The sequence below is a fragment of the Canis aureus genome, chromosome 20 (genome assembly GCF_053574225.1).
Source record: "Canis aureus isolate CA01 chromosome 20, VMU_Caureus_v.1.0, whole genome shotgun sequence".
Taxonomy (NCBI): Eukaryota; Metazoa; Chordata; class Mammalia; order Carnivora; family Canidae; genus Canis; species Canis aureus.
The window spans coordinates 25,972,242-25,993,175 of record NC_135630.1 but is presented as its reverse complement, the minus strand read 5'-3'; the positions used below and the strand labels follow the sequence as shown (position 1 = coordinate 25,993,175).

The following is a 20,934-nucleotide window of genomic DNA, read 5'->3' as shown; positions in this document are numbered from 1 at the left end:
AAAATATTTAAAAATAGAAATTTTTATCTGAAAAAATATTTTTTAAAAATTTATTGACTAGGCTACATTGCATAATGGAGATGATGAAAAGAAGTCAGTGATTTGAAAATAGATACTAGAAATTATCCAGTGTGAAGAAGAAAAGGGGGGAAAAGATTGAAAAAATTAACAGAGCCTGAGAGATCTCTGAACAATGTGAAAGTGTCTGATATGCAAAGAATGGAACTGTCACAAGGAGAGAAAGAGAAATAATGAGGAAGGAAATATTTGATGTAATAATGATTAAAATTTCCCAAATTTGGTGAAGGCATCAATTTATAAATTCAAGAAATTCAAAAAAAATTCAAGAAATTCAGAATATGTCAAATAGGACAGATTCAAAGAAAACCATGCTTAGGTACTTCCTAGCCACACTGTTAAAAACCAAAAATAAAGAGAAAACTTGAAAGCAGCTAGAGAAAAAATGACAAATCACCTACTGAGGATTAATGTTTAATCACAGACTACTCATCAGAAAGCATCAAGAGCAAAAGACTGGAACATCTCTAAAGGACTAAAAGGAAAAAATCTGCAAACAAAATTCTACATCCCCAAAAATATCCTTCAAGAGTCAGTGTCAATAAATAAAGCCATATTCAGATAAAAGAAATTAAGTAAATCTGTTTGCACCAGTTTTGCACAAGGAATGCTAAGAATCATCTTTCTACGATGAAGTGAAACAGTGCAGTGGGAAACCTGGATCTTTAATAATGGGTGAAGAACATCAGAAATGTTTATTTCACCCAAACTATACCTCAATAAAGTTGATTTTTAAAAAATTCAAGGTAATTTTCCAAGGAAAGTTCTGAATGTAAACCACTGCCACAATTGATATCAAAGGCAGAGACGAGAATGTGCTCTGCTGCTAGAGAATTCTCTCTCCTTCATGCAGTGCATCTAGCCTGCACTTAGCAACAGATCAAAATATTTGCATGGCTTTTGCTTTAGCCAGGAATATCTTTTTTTTCCACCTTCAAATAATGTTTTGTGTGATCTAGAGCTACTTCAAACTATAACAACAACCACAAAAAAAATGCCATTTAAAGATACCCAAAGTATCTTGTTCATCACTGTAAATGTCTTGGCTACTGTACTACAATTTCAGAAATCAAATTTTACACACAAAACTGGGCCAATTGGTTTGATTTTTTTCTCCCCACGGTATAAAGAAATTGAAATAGAAATATGCTGATCCCTTAAAAGTGTCATCCCTCTTAGTTCAATTCAATCCTGATATTCCTTGGAACAAAAGACTTTTCAAAACTCCTCTGCATTTGACATAACTACTCAATGAAACACCTGATCCTTAAGTGGATCCTGTACTAGAAAGGAGACATTATTGAGGTCAACTGACAAAATGAGAATGGGAATGGCAGAGTAAAGTATTATGCCAAGGTTAAATTCACTAAAGGTGATAACTGTAGAATATCTTTATTCTTAAGAAATGCTTAGGTTTAAGGAAAAAGGGCCATAGTATATGTATGACCCTCAAACGTAAGTATACACATACATGTAATAGACAGAGAGAAAGAAAATAAGTGATAAAGCAAATGGAATAAAGTGTTACCAATAGGTGAATCTAGATAAAGAGTATACGGGGTCTTTTTGTATTACTTTTATACTTACAACTTTTCTCTGAGTTTATAGTTACACCAAATAAAATATCTGGAGGGGAAAAAGGACTGTGGAGACAATCCAGACCATTCTGTATGTAAGTGGTGGCCACTGGGGAAAAAATGGTTGATTCTAAATCACTGTATTACAAGCCACTATAAGCAATTAGAAGGATCCAGAGAAATGTTATAGACACTTAACATCCGATACTCTTTCCTTGCTTAAGCACTGTAGTATGTATTCCTCTTGCTTCATATTACCTAGGACGCAGTTTTTAGGTCTATAAAGCAGTACATGGAGAGGGGGAAAATACATTTTTCCTCATGGCACTTTTCTAAATATTCTCTCTCTCTTCCTACCTTTTGCTCTCTCTTTCCTCTCTCCCCAACTCACTGCTTCCTCCCTCTCTGTGTCTCCACCTCTATCTCCATCTTTTTCATTCAGTCAGAATTAGGAACTCAGAATTTAATTGTTGGTCTTAAAAATACTCACACAGGCACAGTTCTTGATGTTCTCAGTGAAGATTTTGAGGAGAATGCTTTTTGGCTGCTCCTTCTCTTTGGCTAGCATGATGTACCTAATCGAATTTGATAGTAACCCAAAATAGAGTAGGATAAATTACCTTACTTTCCAATCAATTTATGTTGATCATGTTTTCAACGTACTTTGTTATTTTTAAATGCATATAAATAAGCACAGCAAAACCAAATTTTGGGTCAGAAGGAAACATGCAAAAATATTTCAGGAAAATAAGCTGTGACTCGGAAAACAATGGATCACTCTCGTCATGTGAGATTTGACCAGCAGATCCAGTCACCAAAGCTTTCCTGCCTAGCTAGACCAGAGGGCATACTAGCACCTTCAAATGTAGGAATTAGAAGTTGCTTTCAGCATTACTCGGTAGGGTAGACTGCACTTATGGAAATTTAATATATGTTTTGAGAATAATGTTAGCTATAATCATGAGGTTGGAGAGCGGGGGAAGATGAGAGTGATAACCAGAATTTCATAAAAAATAAGCAATATATGCATGTAAAGGAGAGCAGGTTATTTGTAGTAATGGCCAGGGTACAATTAAATAAGAAATCATTGGAGGATAGTGTAACAATTTCTACTAAGGGGAGGGAACATAGTTTGGGGGCACTGCTTTGAAGAGATCTACATTTTTTCCATCATGGGTTAAAGACTTATAATAATACATTGACAAAATACCTTTGAAGGTAAGAACGCCATTTTTCCTTTTGTTCTGAAGAACTGCAATTCAAAAAATGAGAAGAAAAAAATTGAGGAACGTACAATACTCCTACTAACATATTAAGATCACCATTCCAGATTAAAAATATCAGGAGCCCGTTGTTAAGGGATGTGGATGTGTAAATTGTACTCCCCTTAGAGTTGGGCTTTTGGTGGACTCTATTAAAGCAATGGGAAGTAGATCCTAAAGAGGAAGAAAAGTTGATTTCAAATCTGAAAACTTAATTGTGACTATGTGATGCAAGCTATGTGATCATGGGCATGTTGTTAACCACTTTGATATTTAGTTTCCAGAACTGGAAAAAGGTTAATTATAGCTCAGAGTGTTCCTGCAGCTGCAAGGGCTATTCAGATATAAAGAATATTACCATTCAAATTAAATCACATTTAAGAAATTTAGCAATTTGATGGAACTGTCTTGGCTCAGAAACAAGAATATCTTTTTCAGAAAAAAACACCTGTAATATTTTTATTTCTTTATACATATGGCAGATTGTAATATGTTAAATTAGTTCCTAAAAACCGTATTCTTCATCACTGTGATCTTCTGAGAAAGATCAATCCCCTGATGCAAAATTACTAAAGATCAGTATGTTCTCTGCTAAAATTTTCACAGCATTTAATATCCAAAGTTGCAAATGTCTTAAGGCTCATTCACATGTGGGCTTATCACTTACCAGCATTTTTTTTGTTGTGGTAAATTACACATAAAAGAAAATTGACCATTAGTGACCTTTAGTATATTCATCGTTCTGTGCAACCATCGTGACTGAACATGTTTATCACCCCAAAGCAAACATGTGTCTATTAAGCAGTCACTCTCCCTTCCCTCCTGTCCCTAGCTCCTGTTCCACATTTTGTATATTTGTTGATATACACTTGGTTTCTTTTTCTTTATTCTTTTTCTTTCTTTCTTTCTTTCTTTCTTTCTTTCTTTCTTTCTTTCTTTCTTTTACTATTGTCAACAATACTGCTACAAACGTTTGTGTATTAATTTTTGCATGGACATATATTTTCCTTTCTCTTGGATATGTGTCTGGAGGTCATATGTAATTGTGTTTCACTTATTGAGGAGCCATCAAACTGTCCACAGTGGCTGTCTCATTCTATAATTCTACCAGCAACACTACTCCCCACCCTCTCCATCACCATTTCAGGACCTGTCGCATCAAGAAAGTAGAATGCCCATTTAGTGTCCCAACCTGCCTAGGTGCATAGACACAGCTTCTAGTTACTCATGCCAATCTGCAGAACAGTAATAATAATCAATAACAAAAGCATTAGGTGCCAGATGTTGTTATATGTGCCTTCTATCTATTTATACAGCCTTTTTAACTAACAGTTAAATGGCTTCCACATTTTCCTCCTATTAGGGGGAAACTTTTTTTTTGGACACTCCCCTACCAAACACTTTATATATTCCCCTTTTTTTTTTTTAATTCCCATTTGAAACTCTTTCCTTCCACTTGCAACCTGGAGAAGATATTAAGCAATGGGAACTGATGATCTTTATGCAAAAGAAGACCTGCAGAGAGGATATAAATACATGTTTCTTCCTAATAAGATTTGAAAATTTTTCATTAATTCAACAGCTGCATTATAGGATTAATAAATTAACAACTTGTAAAGATTTTTGTTGTCTTACATTTATGATGACCTGTGAGATTTTGGTGGAGTGGGGTGAGGAGAAGAAAGCAGTGTGTTAAGTACAACCGCGTAAAACAGGAATGAGGCTTGGGGTGTGGATGTTTCAAACAGAGATGCAAGTGTGGCATGATCCCTGTAAACTCAGAGGTGTCTGCTCAGGATATCCAGGGTCGAGATCCACATTCCCCATCCTCTTGTCAGCCTAAAAATGTGTCTTACACAACTAAACTCTACTCAATGGAATCATATTTTGTTTTAGATCATCACCAACTAAGATAATCTGTACACAGCAATTCAGGCAACCTAGTATCCAACGGCATGATCAATTTATTTGTATAATTACATACTGATGTTAAGGGAATTAACTTGGGAGTGTAAAAGCAATTTTTCAAATTTAATTGGACCCTTTAATAGTACTTGCTCAAGAAATCTATTCCGGTGATTTAAAAATGCAGATACTCCCTGGGAATCAGAGGGCAGGATCTTGGAGAGGAGACCTTGAACCTCACTCTGTTGATTCTCCTTCCACAGAACTAGAACTCCTAACTCCTCAAGTGGCTACTAGAGCCCATTTGAAAAACCATTGATCAAAACTGAAGGAAATTACTCCAGTAGTTCCCACTATACATTATCTACTTGTTTCCATGTGGATATAAGCACCTTCTTAGGCAAAGTACAAGGCAAAACAAGTGTCATGGGAGGTCAAAAAGTGAGTCACCAGCTTGGTAGACAATAGATTTCAATGTTATCCTTTTCAAGCCATGTAGATACAGGACACCAAGGCATCGGTCTTACCTGAAGGTGGCCACAAAGTTTACCGTGGGCCAGCCCAACACAAAGGACCTCCCAGAACTGATGTTGGCATCTCCCACTGTATCCATGCAGTTGGCAATCCACATGGTGTTCAGTGGTATTTTCTTTTTTATCTTAAAGTTTTTCTTATACCTAGAAAGATCCCAAACATGACCTCTGTTAGTTCATTTCAAAATGTTATGGGAGCAGCTGTGTTCATTAGAGACCAGTTCTCACTGCTCCGGGGCAAATCAGGTCTCCCACATCTCTATTACCCTCTGTGCACACACAGCAAATGGTTAGATGGGCCTTTGCAATGTGTGTGTTGAGCAAACTCTGGCTTGGAAAACTGAAAACACTCTAATGGCAGCAAATAGCCATATTTTTGAATGGTGAGTGTTGAGTAACCACTGTATATTTTAGAGCTTTGTAGGAAAACCATTAATTCATTTGCTATTGCTGGATTTGTTACCTATTACACATAATTTTATGGCTATTATTGCAGTTAATTATTCATTTATGACTTGCATACTTCAAAAAGTGTTTGAGGGGCTGAACAAAGGTACATGATACATGACTTATAAAAATAGTTATACAATTTTTTTCTTAAGAGAGACAAACCAAGGGCACCTGGGTGGCTCAGTCAGTTAAGCATCCAACTCTTGGTTTTGGCTTGGGCCACGATCTCAGGCTCTTGAGATCATGCACCTGTGTAGGGCTCACCACTCAATGAGGAGTCGGCTTCCTCTCTCCCTTTGCCACTCCCCCCACTCATGCTTGCTCTCTCTCTAAAATAAATAAATAAATAAATAAATAAATAAGTAAATAAACAAACAAACAAATAAATAAATCTTTTAAAGAGTGTGAGGGAGAGAGATGAAATCAAAACAAAAAAAAAACAAGCTTGGATCAGAAAGATTTAAAAGTTACTTTCAACCTTAATTTAAAAAATATTTTCTAGCCCTTAAAGCATAGGTTATTTTCAATTTGCTTTCTTAAAATTTTGTCCATACCATTTTCCCATAGATTCTGGCTAAAACAAAAAAATTGTTAGCCTACAGACTGAGCCCAACTGAAAAATCATCCATCCATCCATCCATCCATCTGTCCATCAATCAATCTAAGATCAGTGGTTCGGAGGTCTTATATGTAAGTCATGGATACTTCCCATTTCTCTGAGGGGTAAGAAGGGGTGAAATGGGTTTTTGATAATTTCTGCCTAATCTTCTTTGACCTCAAAGATAAAAACCACCATTGATTTATTTTGGTTGATTAATTAATTGATTAATTTGGTTAATTCACAACTTTGACTCGCAGGTGGGCTTGAGATTTAAACAGTTACAAGTCCTATAAGGAATGCCTGGGGAACTTGGATCCTCCACTCTGGAACTCCTTAGTATTCAGAAAGACATGTGGAAAACACTGAACTAAACTGAGATGAAAGACACCTCATGTGCAAAAATCCCTATGACTCCACTGATTCATGGAAAAATTAGAGCTAAAACTCTTCAGTGGGATTTATGAAATAAAAATAATCTTTTAGGAAGCCCACTTGAAGGATAATGTAGGTTCAAAGCTTAGGACACAATGAATATAAATATGATGGATACCAATATCTTTCCATATTTTTTTATTTCAACATTTTTTTATTTCAACATTACAGCCAAGTGCCTGTATCTATGTGCTTGAAGATTTTTATGGAACATAGTCAATTAACAGATAAAATCATTTTTCTAGATAGCAATTCAAAAGGCATTGTCATGTCAAAAATATATGCCCAAGGGGAATGATAGACAGGTATCTGCTTGTTTTTACAGATTTTTTTCTTTCTAATATAGGTATCTGTGTATATACAGACACCTAAGATCCTGTGTGGAAACTTCCAAATACATTGACCTGGAAAAAGCCATCCAATAAGCTTAGTTCAATAAAGCACCAGGATTAGTTGAACCAAGGAATGATCCTAGAGCCCAGAGTGTGGTTTCTACTCTCCTATAACGTTTTGAACACTTATCATATGCCAAGCTCTGTTCTAAATATTTTATAAATATAAATATAAAAATTTAATCCTCAAGCAACTACACTAGATGGTCTCTATTAGCTCCATTTTACAAATAAGGAAACTCACAGAAAGTTTAAATAAATTGTCAAATGCAGGAGACAGGGTTTGAACCCAGACAGCCTAACTCATAAGCCCATGTTTGTAACCACTTGACCGTGAAGTAACCTTTTCATCTTTCCTACCCTCAGCCTCATTTCTGTCCCCAGAGCCATCAGCCCAGCTTTCTCATGGGATTTATATTGGGAGTGAGAGGATAAATCTCAAGGCATTATATTAATAAAGCCAGTTGCTAGCTTGGAAATATTTAAAACGTGTTACAACAAAGCTTTATACTTCAATAGATTCTTCTAAGGTCTTACTGTGTTTCTTTACTCTCAATCACTGACCCAATTGGATTATCTCAGCAGAAATTAGAAAGCAATAATCTACTGTAAACTGACTTAAGAAGAAGAGGAGGAGAACTGCAGTTTTTATTTCTAAAAATAGTCATTTATTATAGTTGTATTAACATGATGTCCTTCTTGCTTTCCACTACCTTAATCTTTATGCCAAAAGGTAAGCCCCAGTGAACTGGGGAGTTTTGCAGAATTCTAGGGAGATATCCTCTGTTCTAAGATAGAGGCATTCTCTTACAAATGTTGGGAGCAGGGGTCATAGTCTATTCTGTAACTATTCATCATTTCACGACAATGAGTTAATAGTCATCTTCATCTTTTGACCAAATTAAATTCATTTTTTATTTCATTTCTACATTCCTTAATAACTTATTAAACTCAACACCAAAGAAACAAACAATCCAATCATGAAATGGGCAAAAGACATGAAGAGAAATCTCACAGAGGAAGACATAGACATGGCCAACATGCATATGAGAAAATGCTCTGCATCACTTGCCATCAGGGAAATACAAATCAAAACCACAATGAGATACCACCTCACACCAGTGAGAATGGGGAAAATTAACAAGGCAGGAAACAACAAATGTTGGAGAGGATGCGGAGAAAAGGGAACCCTCATACACTGTTGGTGGGAATGTGAACTGGTGCAGCCACTCTGGAAAACTGTGTGGAGGTTCCTCAAACAGTTAAAAATATACCTGCCCTACGACCCAGCAATTGCACTGTTGGGGATTTACCCCAAAGATACAAATGCAATGAAACGCCGGGACACCTGCACCCCGATGTTTATAGCAGCAATGGCCACGATAGCCAAACTGTGGAAGGAGCCTCGGCGTCCAACGAAAGATGAATGGATAATGAAGATGTGGTTTATGTATACAATGGAATATTACTCAGCCATTAGAAATGACAAATACCCACCATTTGCTTCAACGTGGATGGAACTGGAGGGTATTATGCTGAGTGAAGTCAGTCAGTCGGAGAAGGACAAACATTATATGTTCTCATTCATTTGGGGAATATAAATAATAGTGAAAGGGAATATAAGGGAAGGGAGAAGAAATGTGTGGGAAATATGAGAAAGGGAGACAGAACGTAAAGACTGCTAACTCTGGGAAACGAACTAGGGGTGGTAGAAGGGGAGGAGGGCGGGGGGTGGGAGTGAATGGGTGACGGGCACTGCGGGTTATTCTGTATGTTAGTAAATTGAACACCAATAAAAAATAAATTAAAAAAAAATAACTAATGATGAGGAATGTGATGTCTAAAGAGGGTGTGAGCTAAGTTCAGTCCCTTTTTCTAAATTCTTCACGGGTTTCTACTAGTACAAATATCTTAATATTTTATCAAATAGATACTCTTCTTTCTTTTTTAAAGATTTCTTTTATTTATTCACGAGAGGCACAGAGAGAGAGAAGGCAAAGACATAGGCAGAGGAAGAAGCAGGCTCCCTCTGGGGAGCCTGGTGAGGGACTTGATCCCAGGACCCCGGGATCATGACCTAAGCCAAACGCAGACACTCAACCACTGAGTCACCCAAGGGCCCCAAGTAGATACTGTTCTTAAAAATAAAGTAATTTTTATTTTAATTTTTAAAGTACTTTAAAGTACTTTAATTTTTAAAGTAATTTTTATTTGAAAAATAACTTATTTAGTATTCTAATGAATACCAAAAATGATAAGGAAGATTCCATTTGACTTCAATTCTTGTGAACACAAGTTTCTAGTGTATGAAAGAAGTGAGAAAAATCCCCAATTTTCACTATTAGTTACATCTTGTACAACAAGAGAAATAGAATTTCTTTGTGAAGAAACAAACATTTAATTCCCCTCATTATTACACACAAGCCAAAATTCACTAATTCTGACTGAAAAATAGGTAGAAATTAATCAACTATTCAATTTCTGTTAAATTCTGTAGTGTCAACCTAAAGATGAGAGAGTCTCCAGCTGAAGCCTGAGGGTGAGCTGAGGTAAAATGGAACCTGGGTCAGCCTACCCCCTTTTTTATGGCTAATTGGAAAAATTAGGCACTAAACTCAGATTATTCACTTGAATAGATTGATTGAGGGTATTGATTCCTCCATGTAAGACCAAGGCATGACAGGGATGAAATATGTTTTTTTATTTCAGGGGCTATTTCTTCTTAGTTTTTTCCTTCTAGAAAAAAAGGTAAATTTTTTCATATTAACAGTGATCAAAAATATACCCAAATATTTACTATGGGAATGATCTCACAGTAGTTTTCTAAAGATTGTGGCAAGCATTAAGTGCTGCTTGCTACTGCTATGGATGAAATTGTGTCTCCCTCCCACTGCTTTCCCACCTTCTTACCATAAAGCCCTCTCTGCCAGTATCATCATGTTTGGAGATAGAGCTTTTGAAGGTAATTAAGTTTAAATGGGATCATCAAGGTCAGGTCCTAATCCAGTAAGATGGATGGTCTTGTAAGAAGTGGGAGAGATCTGTATGTGTGTACATACATGCATTGAGGACATGCCTTGGGGTACACAGTGAGAAGGCAGCCGCGTGCAAGCAGAAAAAGAGCTCTTACCAGAACCTGACCATGATGATATCCCGAACTCGGAATTCTAAAAATCTGTGTTCTCTCTCTATCAAAGACCTTGGGTTAAATATGAAATTAACATGCCTATGATCACTTACATTTTCTAATATTACCAATGTATAATATAAAGTATATAAGATAATCTTTTGGGAACTGAGTCTCTTTCAAAGAACATTAACAAATAAATTGATAAAGATTTTGTCACATAAAAACCCTTGAGTAGACATAAGGACATATCTCAAAAGCAATATGTGAAAGATGAAAAATGTTCAACTTGTTTTGTCATAATGAACCATTCGAAATAAAAATTCAGCCCTTCAATAGATGCAACTCTCTAGTGGAAAAACAACACTATCTTTATATAAAAATCTTTTTAGTAGAACATCAGAGGCTCTGTAAAACCGGCTGAGAGGTAAGCAGCACCCAGGACAATAAATAGTTCTAGTAAGAAAAGGAAAGTCTTCTCCTGTCCCTAATGCTATAATAATTACAAAGATAAAAAAAAAAGAAGAACATATTCCCCTTGTAAATTGAATATGAGTGGTCTGCAAGGTCCTAACAACCAGGAAATGAGTTTGCTATTTGTTAGCATGTCTCTTGGGCTAAGGATGGAAGGGTACAACATGGTATGGAAGGAAGAACATGGCCTTGTGATGAAGGCAGGCCTGGGTTGGAATCCCTTGCATGGTTTCCCTATGTATGACTGGACCATTTCTGAGACTTCCTCTGTTCCCATTTTCATCTCTGCAGCCTGTGGATGATAAAAAATATGGGCCTTGGAGGGCTGTGAGAAATATTTTCTTTATTCATGAGAGATACACAGAGAAAGGCAGAGACATAGGCAGAGGGTGAAGCAGGCTCCCTGTGGGGAACCCGATGTGGGACTCGATCCCAGGACCCAGGGATCACGACCTGAGCCAAAGGCAGATGCTCAATCACTGAGAAACCCAGGTGGGTGAGGCATCTGTGATGTTCCTAGTGTGGTTCCCAGCATGCATCCCACATATTTTGGTCTCCCATACCCACCTTGGTTAAATAAAGAGAATGGTAACTAGCCTGCATTTTTAAAATAATGACTTGGCCTTCTATCAGGAGGAAGAGAGTCTTTCATATGGACCTCATGCCAAGGCCTGGACATTCCTTTTCTCTTTGTCCTCCTTATGACATCACCACCTTCAAGGTTACATCTATGGGCAATTTCCCTAGTCTCAAATATATTTTACTACTATCTTTGACTCTGATTTTTTTGATGGCTGTACTTGCTTCATTTTTCAATTCACTAAGCATTCTGATCTATTTCTTACCAAGCAGATTGGAGTTAGTTGTTCACTCAATGTAAAGGAAGGGTCGATTTCAATAATGAAAGAATCTAGGTGTTCATGGAATGTTGTATGAAATTCAGGAAAAAAGAGAGAATAGAAATGGTAGCATCACATAGTGAATAAAAGCCTGTGCTTTGAAATAAATAGACCTGATTTCAAATGTAGACTCTGTCCATTACTAATATGGTAACCAGGGCAGATCCATTAGACTGCTGAGCATCAAGGTTCTCCAATATAAAAATACTCCCATCTCACAGGGTCATTGTAAGGTTAGACAAAATTAGGTACATAAAGTTTTTTAGCATAATATCTGACATGTAGTAAGCCCCTGATAAATTGTTATTAATGTAACTCAGATGAGTATATCATTTTGCCAAATTATTACTAGCATGTCGTACCTATGACATGGCATAACTGAGATCTAGGGTGAAAGCAGTAAAAAAAAAGAGGGAGTTAGTTTTTTCTCATGACCAAAAAACTTCTTGATATTTTGTTTGTGGGGGTGTTCTTGGTCTTCCACGTTTTGTGAATAATGCAAACAGAGATGGAGTAAGTAAACAGGTGACCTTCCATGACCTGCTCCCAGACATTTATTGAGCAATCATCATGTTCTAGACTGGATATTCAATGCATTTGTGTTCAGGGTTGAGAGGAAAGTACACACAGTCAATTCTTTCTCCTACATTCCATCTATCTGCTCCATCTTTTTTTTTTAAAGATTTATTTATTTATTCATGAGAAACACAGAGAGGAGAGAGAGAAAAACAGAGACACAGGCAGAGGGAGAAGCAGGCTCCCTGCAGAGAGCCTGATGTGGGACTCAATCCTGGGTCTCCAGGATCATGCCCTGAGCTAAAGGCGAAGCTAAACCCCTGAGCCACCCGGGCTACCCTGCTCCATCTTTCCTTTTTACTAAACTGCTAAGATAGAGCCCTGATACCATCCATCAGGACTATTGCCTCCCCTAACTACTCTCCCTGCTTCCACTCTTGCTTACCCATCCATCTATTATCTAGCAACAGTCAGAAAAATTTGCTAGAAATATAAATCAGATTTGGTTAGTCCCCTAATTACAAATCCTTTGGCAAAATATCTCCACTTTCTTACCATGGCCTGTGAAGACCCTGTGTGACTAGACCCCTGAGCATAGTATCATATCTGATAGCATGGCCTATGCTCTGGGCTCTAGTCAAATCAGGCTTCCCTGAGCCCCTCTCTCTGAGGGGTCAGATTGTACCCATGTAGACCTGCAAGTCTCTCAGCCTCGATGGCTCAGGCACAATGTGGCTGCTTCTCCTCTCATAGATTTGATTTTAATGCTCCACCTCAGAGAGGCCCTCCTAGACTATTCCTAACATGTTCCCACCCTCTCTGCACAGCCCCCTATCCACCTTCTATCAGCAGCACTAATCATTATCATTCCCCCTCTTATTTTATCATTTGTTAGTCCCAGGCAGGAGAGACATTGGTCTGTCACATTGTCAGTTGTATTTGCTGCAGGGACATGACACAAAACAAGACCTCCAGAAGTACTCATGGAATGAAGGACTCAAGCATTGGCAAACACAAAAGGGAAAAAATGTTATGTTTTCGTATAGTAAGGGTTAATGGGAATGCATTTTTTTTGAGATTCACAAGAGCACAAAACATGGTACACCTACTTGGTATTAGACATCAGTAATAAATCGCTGTACAAGAAAAGCTGCCACTTCTGCCTCCTCCAGCCTTTCTTGAGCTCAACGGGGCCATGGATGAGCAAGGTACGAGTGGCACCCTCAGATGATGTAGTGCTTTCGCTGTGGGTGTCCACCTCCACAGATGAGGTCTTCCTGCAACACATCAAACACAGAGCAGTTAGTTACTGGTCAAATACACAATATAGTTTAATGCCAAGTTTCAAGGTTCACACAACACTAAAATGTAGTCTCAACCCCCAAAGCAGAGCTCCAGAGCTCAGAATCAGGGATCCTTGAGTTACAGAAAGCTATAGAAAGAGGTGAGGTCACTTGGGAAACTGATGCAGAGGGAGGACAGTTTCAAGGACAAAGCCCTTGGGCATGCCAACACTTAGAGGTGTGGTGGAGAAAGCTGCAGAGCTAATTGTGAGCCATTAGGTAGGCGAGAGCCAAGAAGCCAAAGGTAGAGCAGATTACAAGAAGGAGAATGAACAACAACAACAAACAGGACAACTTGTGGCCTAATATAAAATAAAACAACGTGTGAAGAATTAATTACAAATTGCTTTTATGTTAAGATAAAATGAAGATAACTGAAGATCCCGGAAGTTGACCCCCATCTTATCTAATTCAATATTCAAAATTGGGGTAAAAATTCTCAAAGATCAACAAAAATATTGGAAACCTCAGAAAGTTTCTGAACACAAGAGTTTAGCTATTACTTGGCTGAGCTCTGACAGGACTTCCTGGTCAAAATAGGTAATAAAACAACTCAATTGAGCAGAGTGTAAAAATTCTTTCATAACTAGGACAGGTATTTTCATAGACCCACTGAAAACTGTCTCACAGAGAGAGAGAGTTGGCTCTCTCATGGAGCCAAGAAAGTGTCTCCGCCTCCCCCAAGGATGTATAAAGCCTGCTCCCTTCTGCTCAGCAGCACTGAATCTTATGAACAGGAGCAGCTTTTCAGGAAGCTGGTGCTGGAGTTACTAATTAGTTTCTATGTATTAGAGGAAACAAAAGAAAAGAACAGTTCCTGTTATTGCCGGTCTGTTTGGATGGTCAGAAATAGTGGATCAGAAGACTACCTCATGCGCTGAAGCCTTGAATGTCCACCTGTAAGCTCAGCGTGCTTTCTGATTGACGGGAACATCCTTTTCTCTTCAATTCGCGGGACAGGAAATCGAGTGAGTCTACAGCACTTGGCAGAGTACTGTCAAATGCTTGAAGCCTGAAGATTCCGCAGCGGTCCGCGGTCACTGCCATTATGATGTCACATATTCAAAGCTCATGTTGTAACTGCCAAACTGACATACTGGTTTCCTTATCTTGGCCTCCAAGTTTTGACTTTTTAAAAGTAATCATTTTATTTTGAGATAACTGTAGATTCATTTGCAGCTGTAATAAATAACACAGAGAGATGACATCAGTTTTTTTACAGATGGAGTCTTCCAGAGACACTTCCATCACCACAAGGGTCCTTCCTATTCCCCGATTACAACCACACAAATTTCTTTCCCCCTCCACCACCTCTTTAATCCCTGGCAATCACAAATCTGTTCACCATGTGTATAATGTTGCCATTTCAAGAATGTTATACAGATGGGATCACATAGTTTATGAAATTTGGGGATTTCCTTTTTCCCATTTGATGTAACTGGAGATTCATCTAGATGGCTGCAAGTATTCACAGTTCATTTCCTGGTGTCCCTTAGTAGTACATCATGATATGGATGTATCACAGTTTGCTTAACTACCTGTTGAAGGAGTTCAAAGTGTCTGCAGGTTTTGGCTGTCACTAATAAAGCTGCTATAAACATCTGTGTACAGGTTTTTGTGTCAGCGTGAAGTCTTCACTTCTCTGGGCTAAATGCCCAGGATGGGAAGAGCCAGGTCATATGCTAGGTATGTTTTTTTGTTTTTGTTTTTGTTTTTTGTTTTTTTTATAGTTTTATTTTTTATTTCTTAGGAACTGTCCAACTGTTTTCCAGAATGGCTGTGCCATTTCACATTCTCCCCAGTACTGTGTGAGTCATTCAGTTTCCCCTCATCCACATGAACATTTGGTGTTGTCATTTTTTATTTTAGCTATTCTGATAGCTGTGTAGTGTGATATCTCACTGTGGATTTCACTTGCATTTCCCTAATGGTTAGTGATACTAACATTGATTTGCCACCTGGACATCTCCTTCAGTGTCAAAGCACCTACAGGAGCCTGTTAAAAACATGTTACATGAAGACAGTGTTCCCTTTCCACTAGGAAACTGATGGTTTTACAGATGAGGAGGCTCCTGCGCATACAGGTTGGACTCTGAATCCAAGCAGCCGTGACATAATATGAAGGATTCAAATCCAACTGACTCAGGAGGTCACACAGCCTCCTGCGAGGGCCCCCCATCCCCACTCTTCCCACCATGGACAGTGTCTTTCTTTGACAACTGTGGAGGACAGAAATTTGATCCTACAGACAAAGTTTGTGGTTTCCCTTACAGGCTCCTGTAACAGGCATGTGAAAACCTATCTTTTATGCCCTACTAGACTCTATGGACCTCAAGGAAGGAGTCTATGTCTGACTTATCATTAAATTCTCACAAACATTGGCACATCGGAGGAATCAAAAAATTCTGTATTGAACAAGTGAATGAAATAGTTTTCTGGCAGGGATGGACAGGGAAAAAGGCATGACATAAAATAGTCTTTCTCTTATTTACTTTATTCATTCAACAGATAGTGTTTGAACCTGTACTAGGAGAAAGGCACTTGATAGGTCTGGGCAACAGGGAGCCAGGCCCAACTCTCACAAAACCAGGATTTAAGTGAGGAGGGGGGAAGACATATTAAACAGAGAATGTCATCAATAACTGCCTAACACAGCCTCTGGAAAGTACTGCAGAGGAAAATTAAAGATTGAGGTGAGAAATTTAGGGAGGGGCTTGACACCTGATTTCAATTATGGAGAGGAAGGCTTCTTTGACAAGCTCATTTGAAATGACCTTTAAAGAATAACTTGGGATTACTTAGAAGAGAGAAAGAGGAAGGAAGGGAGGGAAGATACATTTGTCAGTTGAAGGGACAGAATGTGACTAACTGATGTTTCAGAAACATGGAAGACTTTGCTGGATTGGAGACACAGGCAGAAGGTACAGGAGAGTGAAATTGGCCTGTAAATTAGGTAGAGGTGAGAGCACAAGTCCTGGTAGTCCTTTTAGACTTTATTAAGGCTTCTCATCTTAAAACCAAACTAACACAGAAGTGGCATGTAGATAGTGGCCTCCAGGCTTCTCACCACTTTCATTCATTTTTTAAAAAATATTTTATGTATTTGAGAGAGAGAGAGATAAAGAGACAGTGCATGTGCACAAGAGGTGGGGGCAGAGAGAGAGAGAGAGAGAGAAAGAAGCACAAATGGTGCTGAGTGTGGATTCTGACCTGTGGCTCTGTCTCATGATCCTGAGATCATAACCCTGAGCCGAAATCAAGAGTCAGAAACTTAACCAAGTAAGCCACCAGGCACCCCTTTCTCACCATTTTTAAAGGACAAGTGCTAGTCTGGCCATGCTTGACTATATTTAGAACCATGGAGGCTCATTGGGCAACACTTTCTGGCCTCCCATCAAGTACCTGTCAAAATCTATTTCAGGTAAAAAATAATCTATTTCAGGTAAAAAATATAGGCAGACTTATCTCTGCACCTTCCCCAATTCTCAGATTATGTCCCATTCTCTGCATCTCCCTTCAGAGAGGTTAGAGATTTAGAGGCCGGGAAAACTCTCCTTTTAGAATCTCGTCCTATTGATCAATTCTGATATGCATCAGACTCACTTGGGAGGCTTTTCAGGCACTCATTCTGAAACTGCCTCCCCCAGAGGTTCTGATTCATCAGATCTGGAAAAAGCTCTTTGAGTGATTCTTACATGTAACCAGGATTGTGAGTCACTGGTTTTAAGGAATTAATTGAGAAAGATACAGTGTTTGATAGTATCTTCTCCTTGTAGTAAAGCAAAGGAAAGAAAAGTTTGTCTGAGAAAGATAAAGGGAGCTTCTTTTACCAGGTCACAGTTACCTTTGCAGTAATAGCTAAAGCTTAATTTCTTCCATAATACCATTGTGATTTATTTTAATTTGATGAATGAGCTCTAAATAGAATAATAATGATGGGGTCTTTTTTCTTTTTTAAAGACTTTATTTATGTATTTATTCATGAGAGACACAGAATGAGAGAGAGAGAGAGAGAGAGAGAGGGGCAGAGGGAGAAGCAGGCTCCATACAGGGAGCCCGACGTGGGACTCGATCCCGGTTCTCCAGGATCATGCCCTGGGCTGAAGGCAGCGCTAAACCGCTGAGCCACCCGGGCTGCCCGGGTCTGTTTTCATCTATTTCACCAAACACCTATGTTTTCACCCTAAATATCAAATAAAAGAGATACTCTAAGGTGATCTTTATGCCAGTAATACCGTATTATTGATCTATTGTCCATTTTTGTCAATACCATACTGTTTTTTTTTTTAATACCATACTGTTTTGATTATTACAGCTTTGCAATATATCTTGAAATCTGGGACTGTGATACCTCCAGTTTTTTTTTCAAGATTGCTTTGGCTATTTGGGGTCTTTGTGGTTCCATACATGCTTATGAATTACTTGTTTTAGTTCTGTGAAAATACTATTAGCACTTTGATAGGGATTCCATCAAATCTGTAGATTATTTTGAGTATGGAACATTTTATTAATACTTGTTCTCTCATCAATAAGCATGGAATATTTTTCCATTTGTGTTGTCTTCAATTTTTTTCACCAATGATTTATAGTTTTTCAGTATATATATATATATATATATATATATATATATATAGTCTTTCACTTCCTTCTTTAAGCTTATTTCTAGGTATCTTATTATTTTTGGTACAATTGTTAATGGGACTGTTTCTTAATTTATTTTTTTCTCTTCATTATTAGTGTATAGAAATGCAGTGGATTTCTGTATATTGGTTTGTATCCTGTGACTTTCCTGAACTCATTTATCAGTTCTAGTCCATTTTTGGTAGAATCCTGAGGGTTTTCTACATATAGTATCATGGCACCCGCAAATAGTGAAAGTTTTACCTCTTCCTTACCCATTTGGATGCCATTTATTGCTTTTTCTTGTATGATTGCTGGGGCTAGGACTTCCAGTACTATGCTGAATAAAAGTAGTGAGAGTGGAAATCCTTGTTTTGTTCTTGATCTTGGGGAGAAGCTCTCACTTTTTCACCATTGAGTATGACATTAGCTGTAGTTTTTCACATAAGGTCTTCATTCTGTTGAGGTATGTTCCTTCTAAACCTACTTTGTTGAGTTTGTATCATGAATGGATGTTGTACTTTTAAATGCTTTTCTGCACCTATTAAGATAATCATGGTTTTTTACCCTTCTCTTGTTGATGATATGTATGATGTTAATGGATTTGTGAATATTGAATCACATTTGCATACTAAGAATAAATCCCACTTGATCATGGTAAATGACTTTTTTAATGTATTGGTGGATTTGGTTGGCTAATACTTTGTTGAGGATTTTTGCATGTATGTTAATCAGAGATATTGGCCTGTAGTTCTCTCTCTATCTTTCTCTCTCTCTGTAGTGTCTTTATCTGGTTTTGGTATCAGGGTAATGCTGACTTCATAGAATACATAGAAGCTTTCATTCTTTGTTTTTTGAAGTAGTTTGAGAAAAGTAGGTGTTAACTCTTCTTTATATGTTTGGTAAAAAATTTTTTTAAGGATTTTATTTATTTATCCATGACAGAGAAAGACAGAGGCAGAGACACAGGCAGAAGGAGAAGCAGGCCCCATGGAAGGAGCCCAATGTGGGACTCGATCTCAGGACTCTGGGATCAGGACCTGAAGGCAGATGATCAACTGCTGAATCACCCAGGTGTCCCTTAATCTTTGGTAAAATTTACCTGTGAAGCCATCTGTTTTTTGGTAGTTTTTTGATTACTGATTTGATTTCATTGCTGTTTGTTTTTTGGTAGTTTTTTGATTACTGATTTGATTTCATTGCTGATAATCAGTCTTTTCAAATTTTCTATTTTTTCCCAACTCATCTTTGAGAGGTTATATGTTTCTAAGAATTTACCCATTTCTTCTAGGTTGTCCAATTAGTTTGCATATAATTTTTTCATAATATTCTCTTAAAATCCTTTATAATTTTGTGGTGTTGTTATTTCTCCTCTTTCATTTCTTTTTAAAATAAATTTATTTTTATTGGTGTTCAATTTGCCAACATACAGAATAACACCCAGTGCTCATCCTGTCAAGTTCCCCCCTCAGTGCCCACCACCCAGTCACCCCCACCCACTACCCACCCCCCATTCCACCATCCCTATTCATTTCCCAGAGTTAGGAGTCTTCATGTTCTGTCTCCCTTTCTGAGATTTCCTACCCATTTCTTCTCCCTTCCCTTCTATTCCCTTTCACTATTATTTATATTCCCCAAATGAATGAGACCATATAATGTTTGTCCTTCTCCGCTTGACTTACTTCACTCAGCATAATACCCTCCAGTTCCATCCATGTCGAAGCAAATGGTGGGTATCTGTCATTTCTAATGGCTGACTAATATTCCATTGTATACATAAACCACACCTTCTTTATCCATTCATCTTTCAATGGACACCGAGGCTCCTTCCACAGTTTGGCTATTGTGGACATTGCTGCTAGAAACATCGGGGTGCAGGTGTCCTGGTGTTTCATTGCATCTGCATCTCTGAGGTAAATCCCCAGCAGTGCAATTGCTGGGTCGTAGGGCAGGTCTATTTTTAACTCTTTGAGGAACCTCTGCACAGTGTTCCAGAGTGGCTACACCATTTCACATTCCCACCAACAGTGTAAGAGGGTTCCCCTTTCTCTGCATCCTCTCCAACATGTGTGGTTTCCTGCCTTGTTAATTTTCCCCATTCTCACTGGTGTAAGGTGGGATCTCATTGTGGTTTTGATTTGTATTTCCCTGATGTCGAGTGATGCAGAGCATTTTCTCATGTGCTTGTTGGCCATGTCTATGTTTCCTCTGTGAGAATTCTTGGGTTGTACTACAAAGCTGTGGTCATCAAGACAGTGTGGTCCTGGCACAAAAACAGACACATTGATCAATGGAACAGAATAGAGAATCCAGAATTGTAACCTCAACTTTGTGGCCAACTAATATTCGATAAAGGAGGAAAGACTATCCACTGGAAGAAAGACAGTCTCTTCAATTAATGGTACTGGGAAAATTGGACATCCACATGCAGAAGAATGAAACTAGACCACTCTCTTGCACCATATACAAAGATAAACTCAAAATGAATGAAAGATCTAAATGTGAGGCAAGATTCCATCAAAATCCTAGAGGAGAACACAGGAAACACCCTTTTTGAACTTGGCCACACTAACTTCTTGCAAGATACATCCACAAAGGTAAAAGAAACAAAAGCAAAAATGAACTGTTGGGACTTCATCAAGATAAGAAGCTTTTGCACAGCAAAGGATACAGTCAACAAAACTACAAGACAACTTACAGAATGGGAGAAGATATTTGCAAATGA

General features: G+C 38.0%; 1 protein-coding gene across 1 annotated transcript in view; it reads right to left on the bottom strand.

The window, feature by feature from the left end:
• Nucleotides 1–20,934, bottom strand: part of LOC144291583 (uncharacterized) — a 68,784-nt gene that overhangs the window by 39,885 nt on the left and 7,965 nt on the right. The window contains exons 4-7 of the mRNA XM_077861183.1: nt 13,356–13,523; nt 5,350–5,499; nt 2,866–2,907; nt 2,146–2,230 (exon numbers count right to left, since the gene is read on the bottom strand). Of these exons, the coding sequence (XP_077717309.1) occupies nt 2,146–2,230; nt 2,866–2,907; nt 5,350–5,499; nt 13,356–13,523 (445 nt within the window). The remainder of the gene's footprint in view (nt 1–2,145; nt 2,231–2,865; nt 2,908–5,349; nt 5,500–13,355; nt 13,524–20,934) is intronic.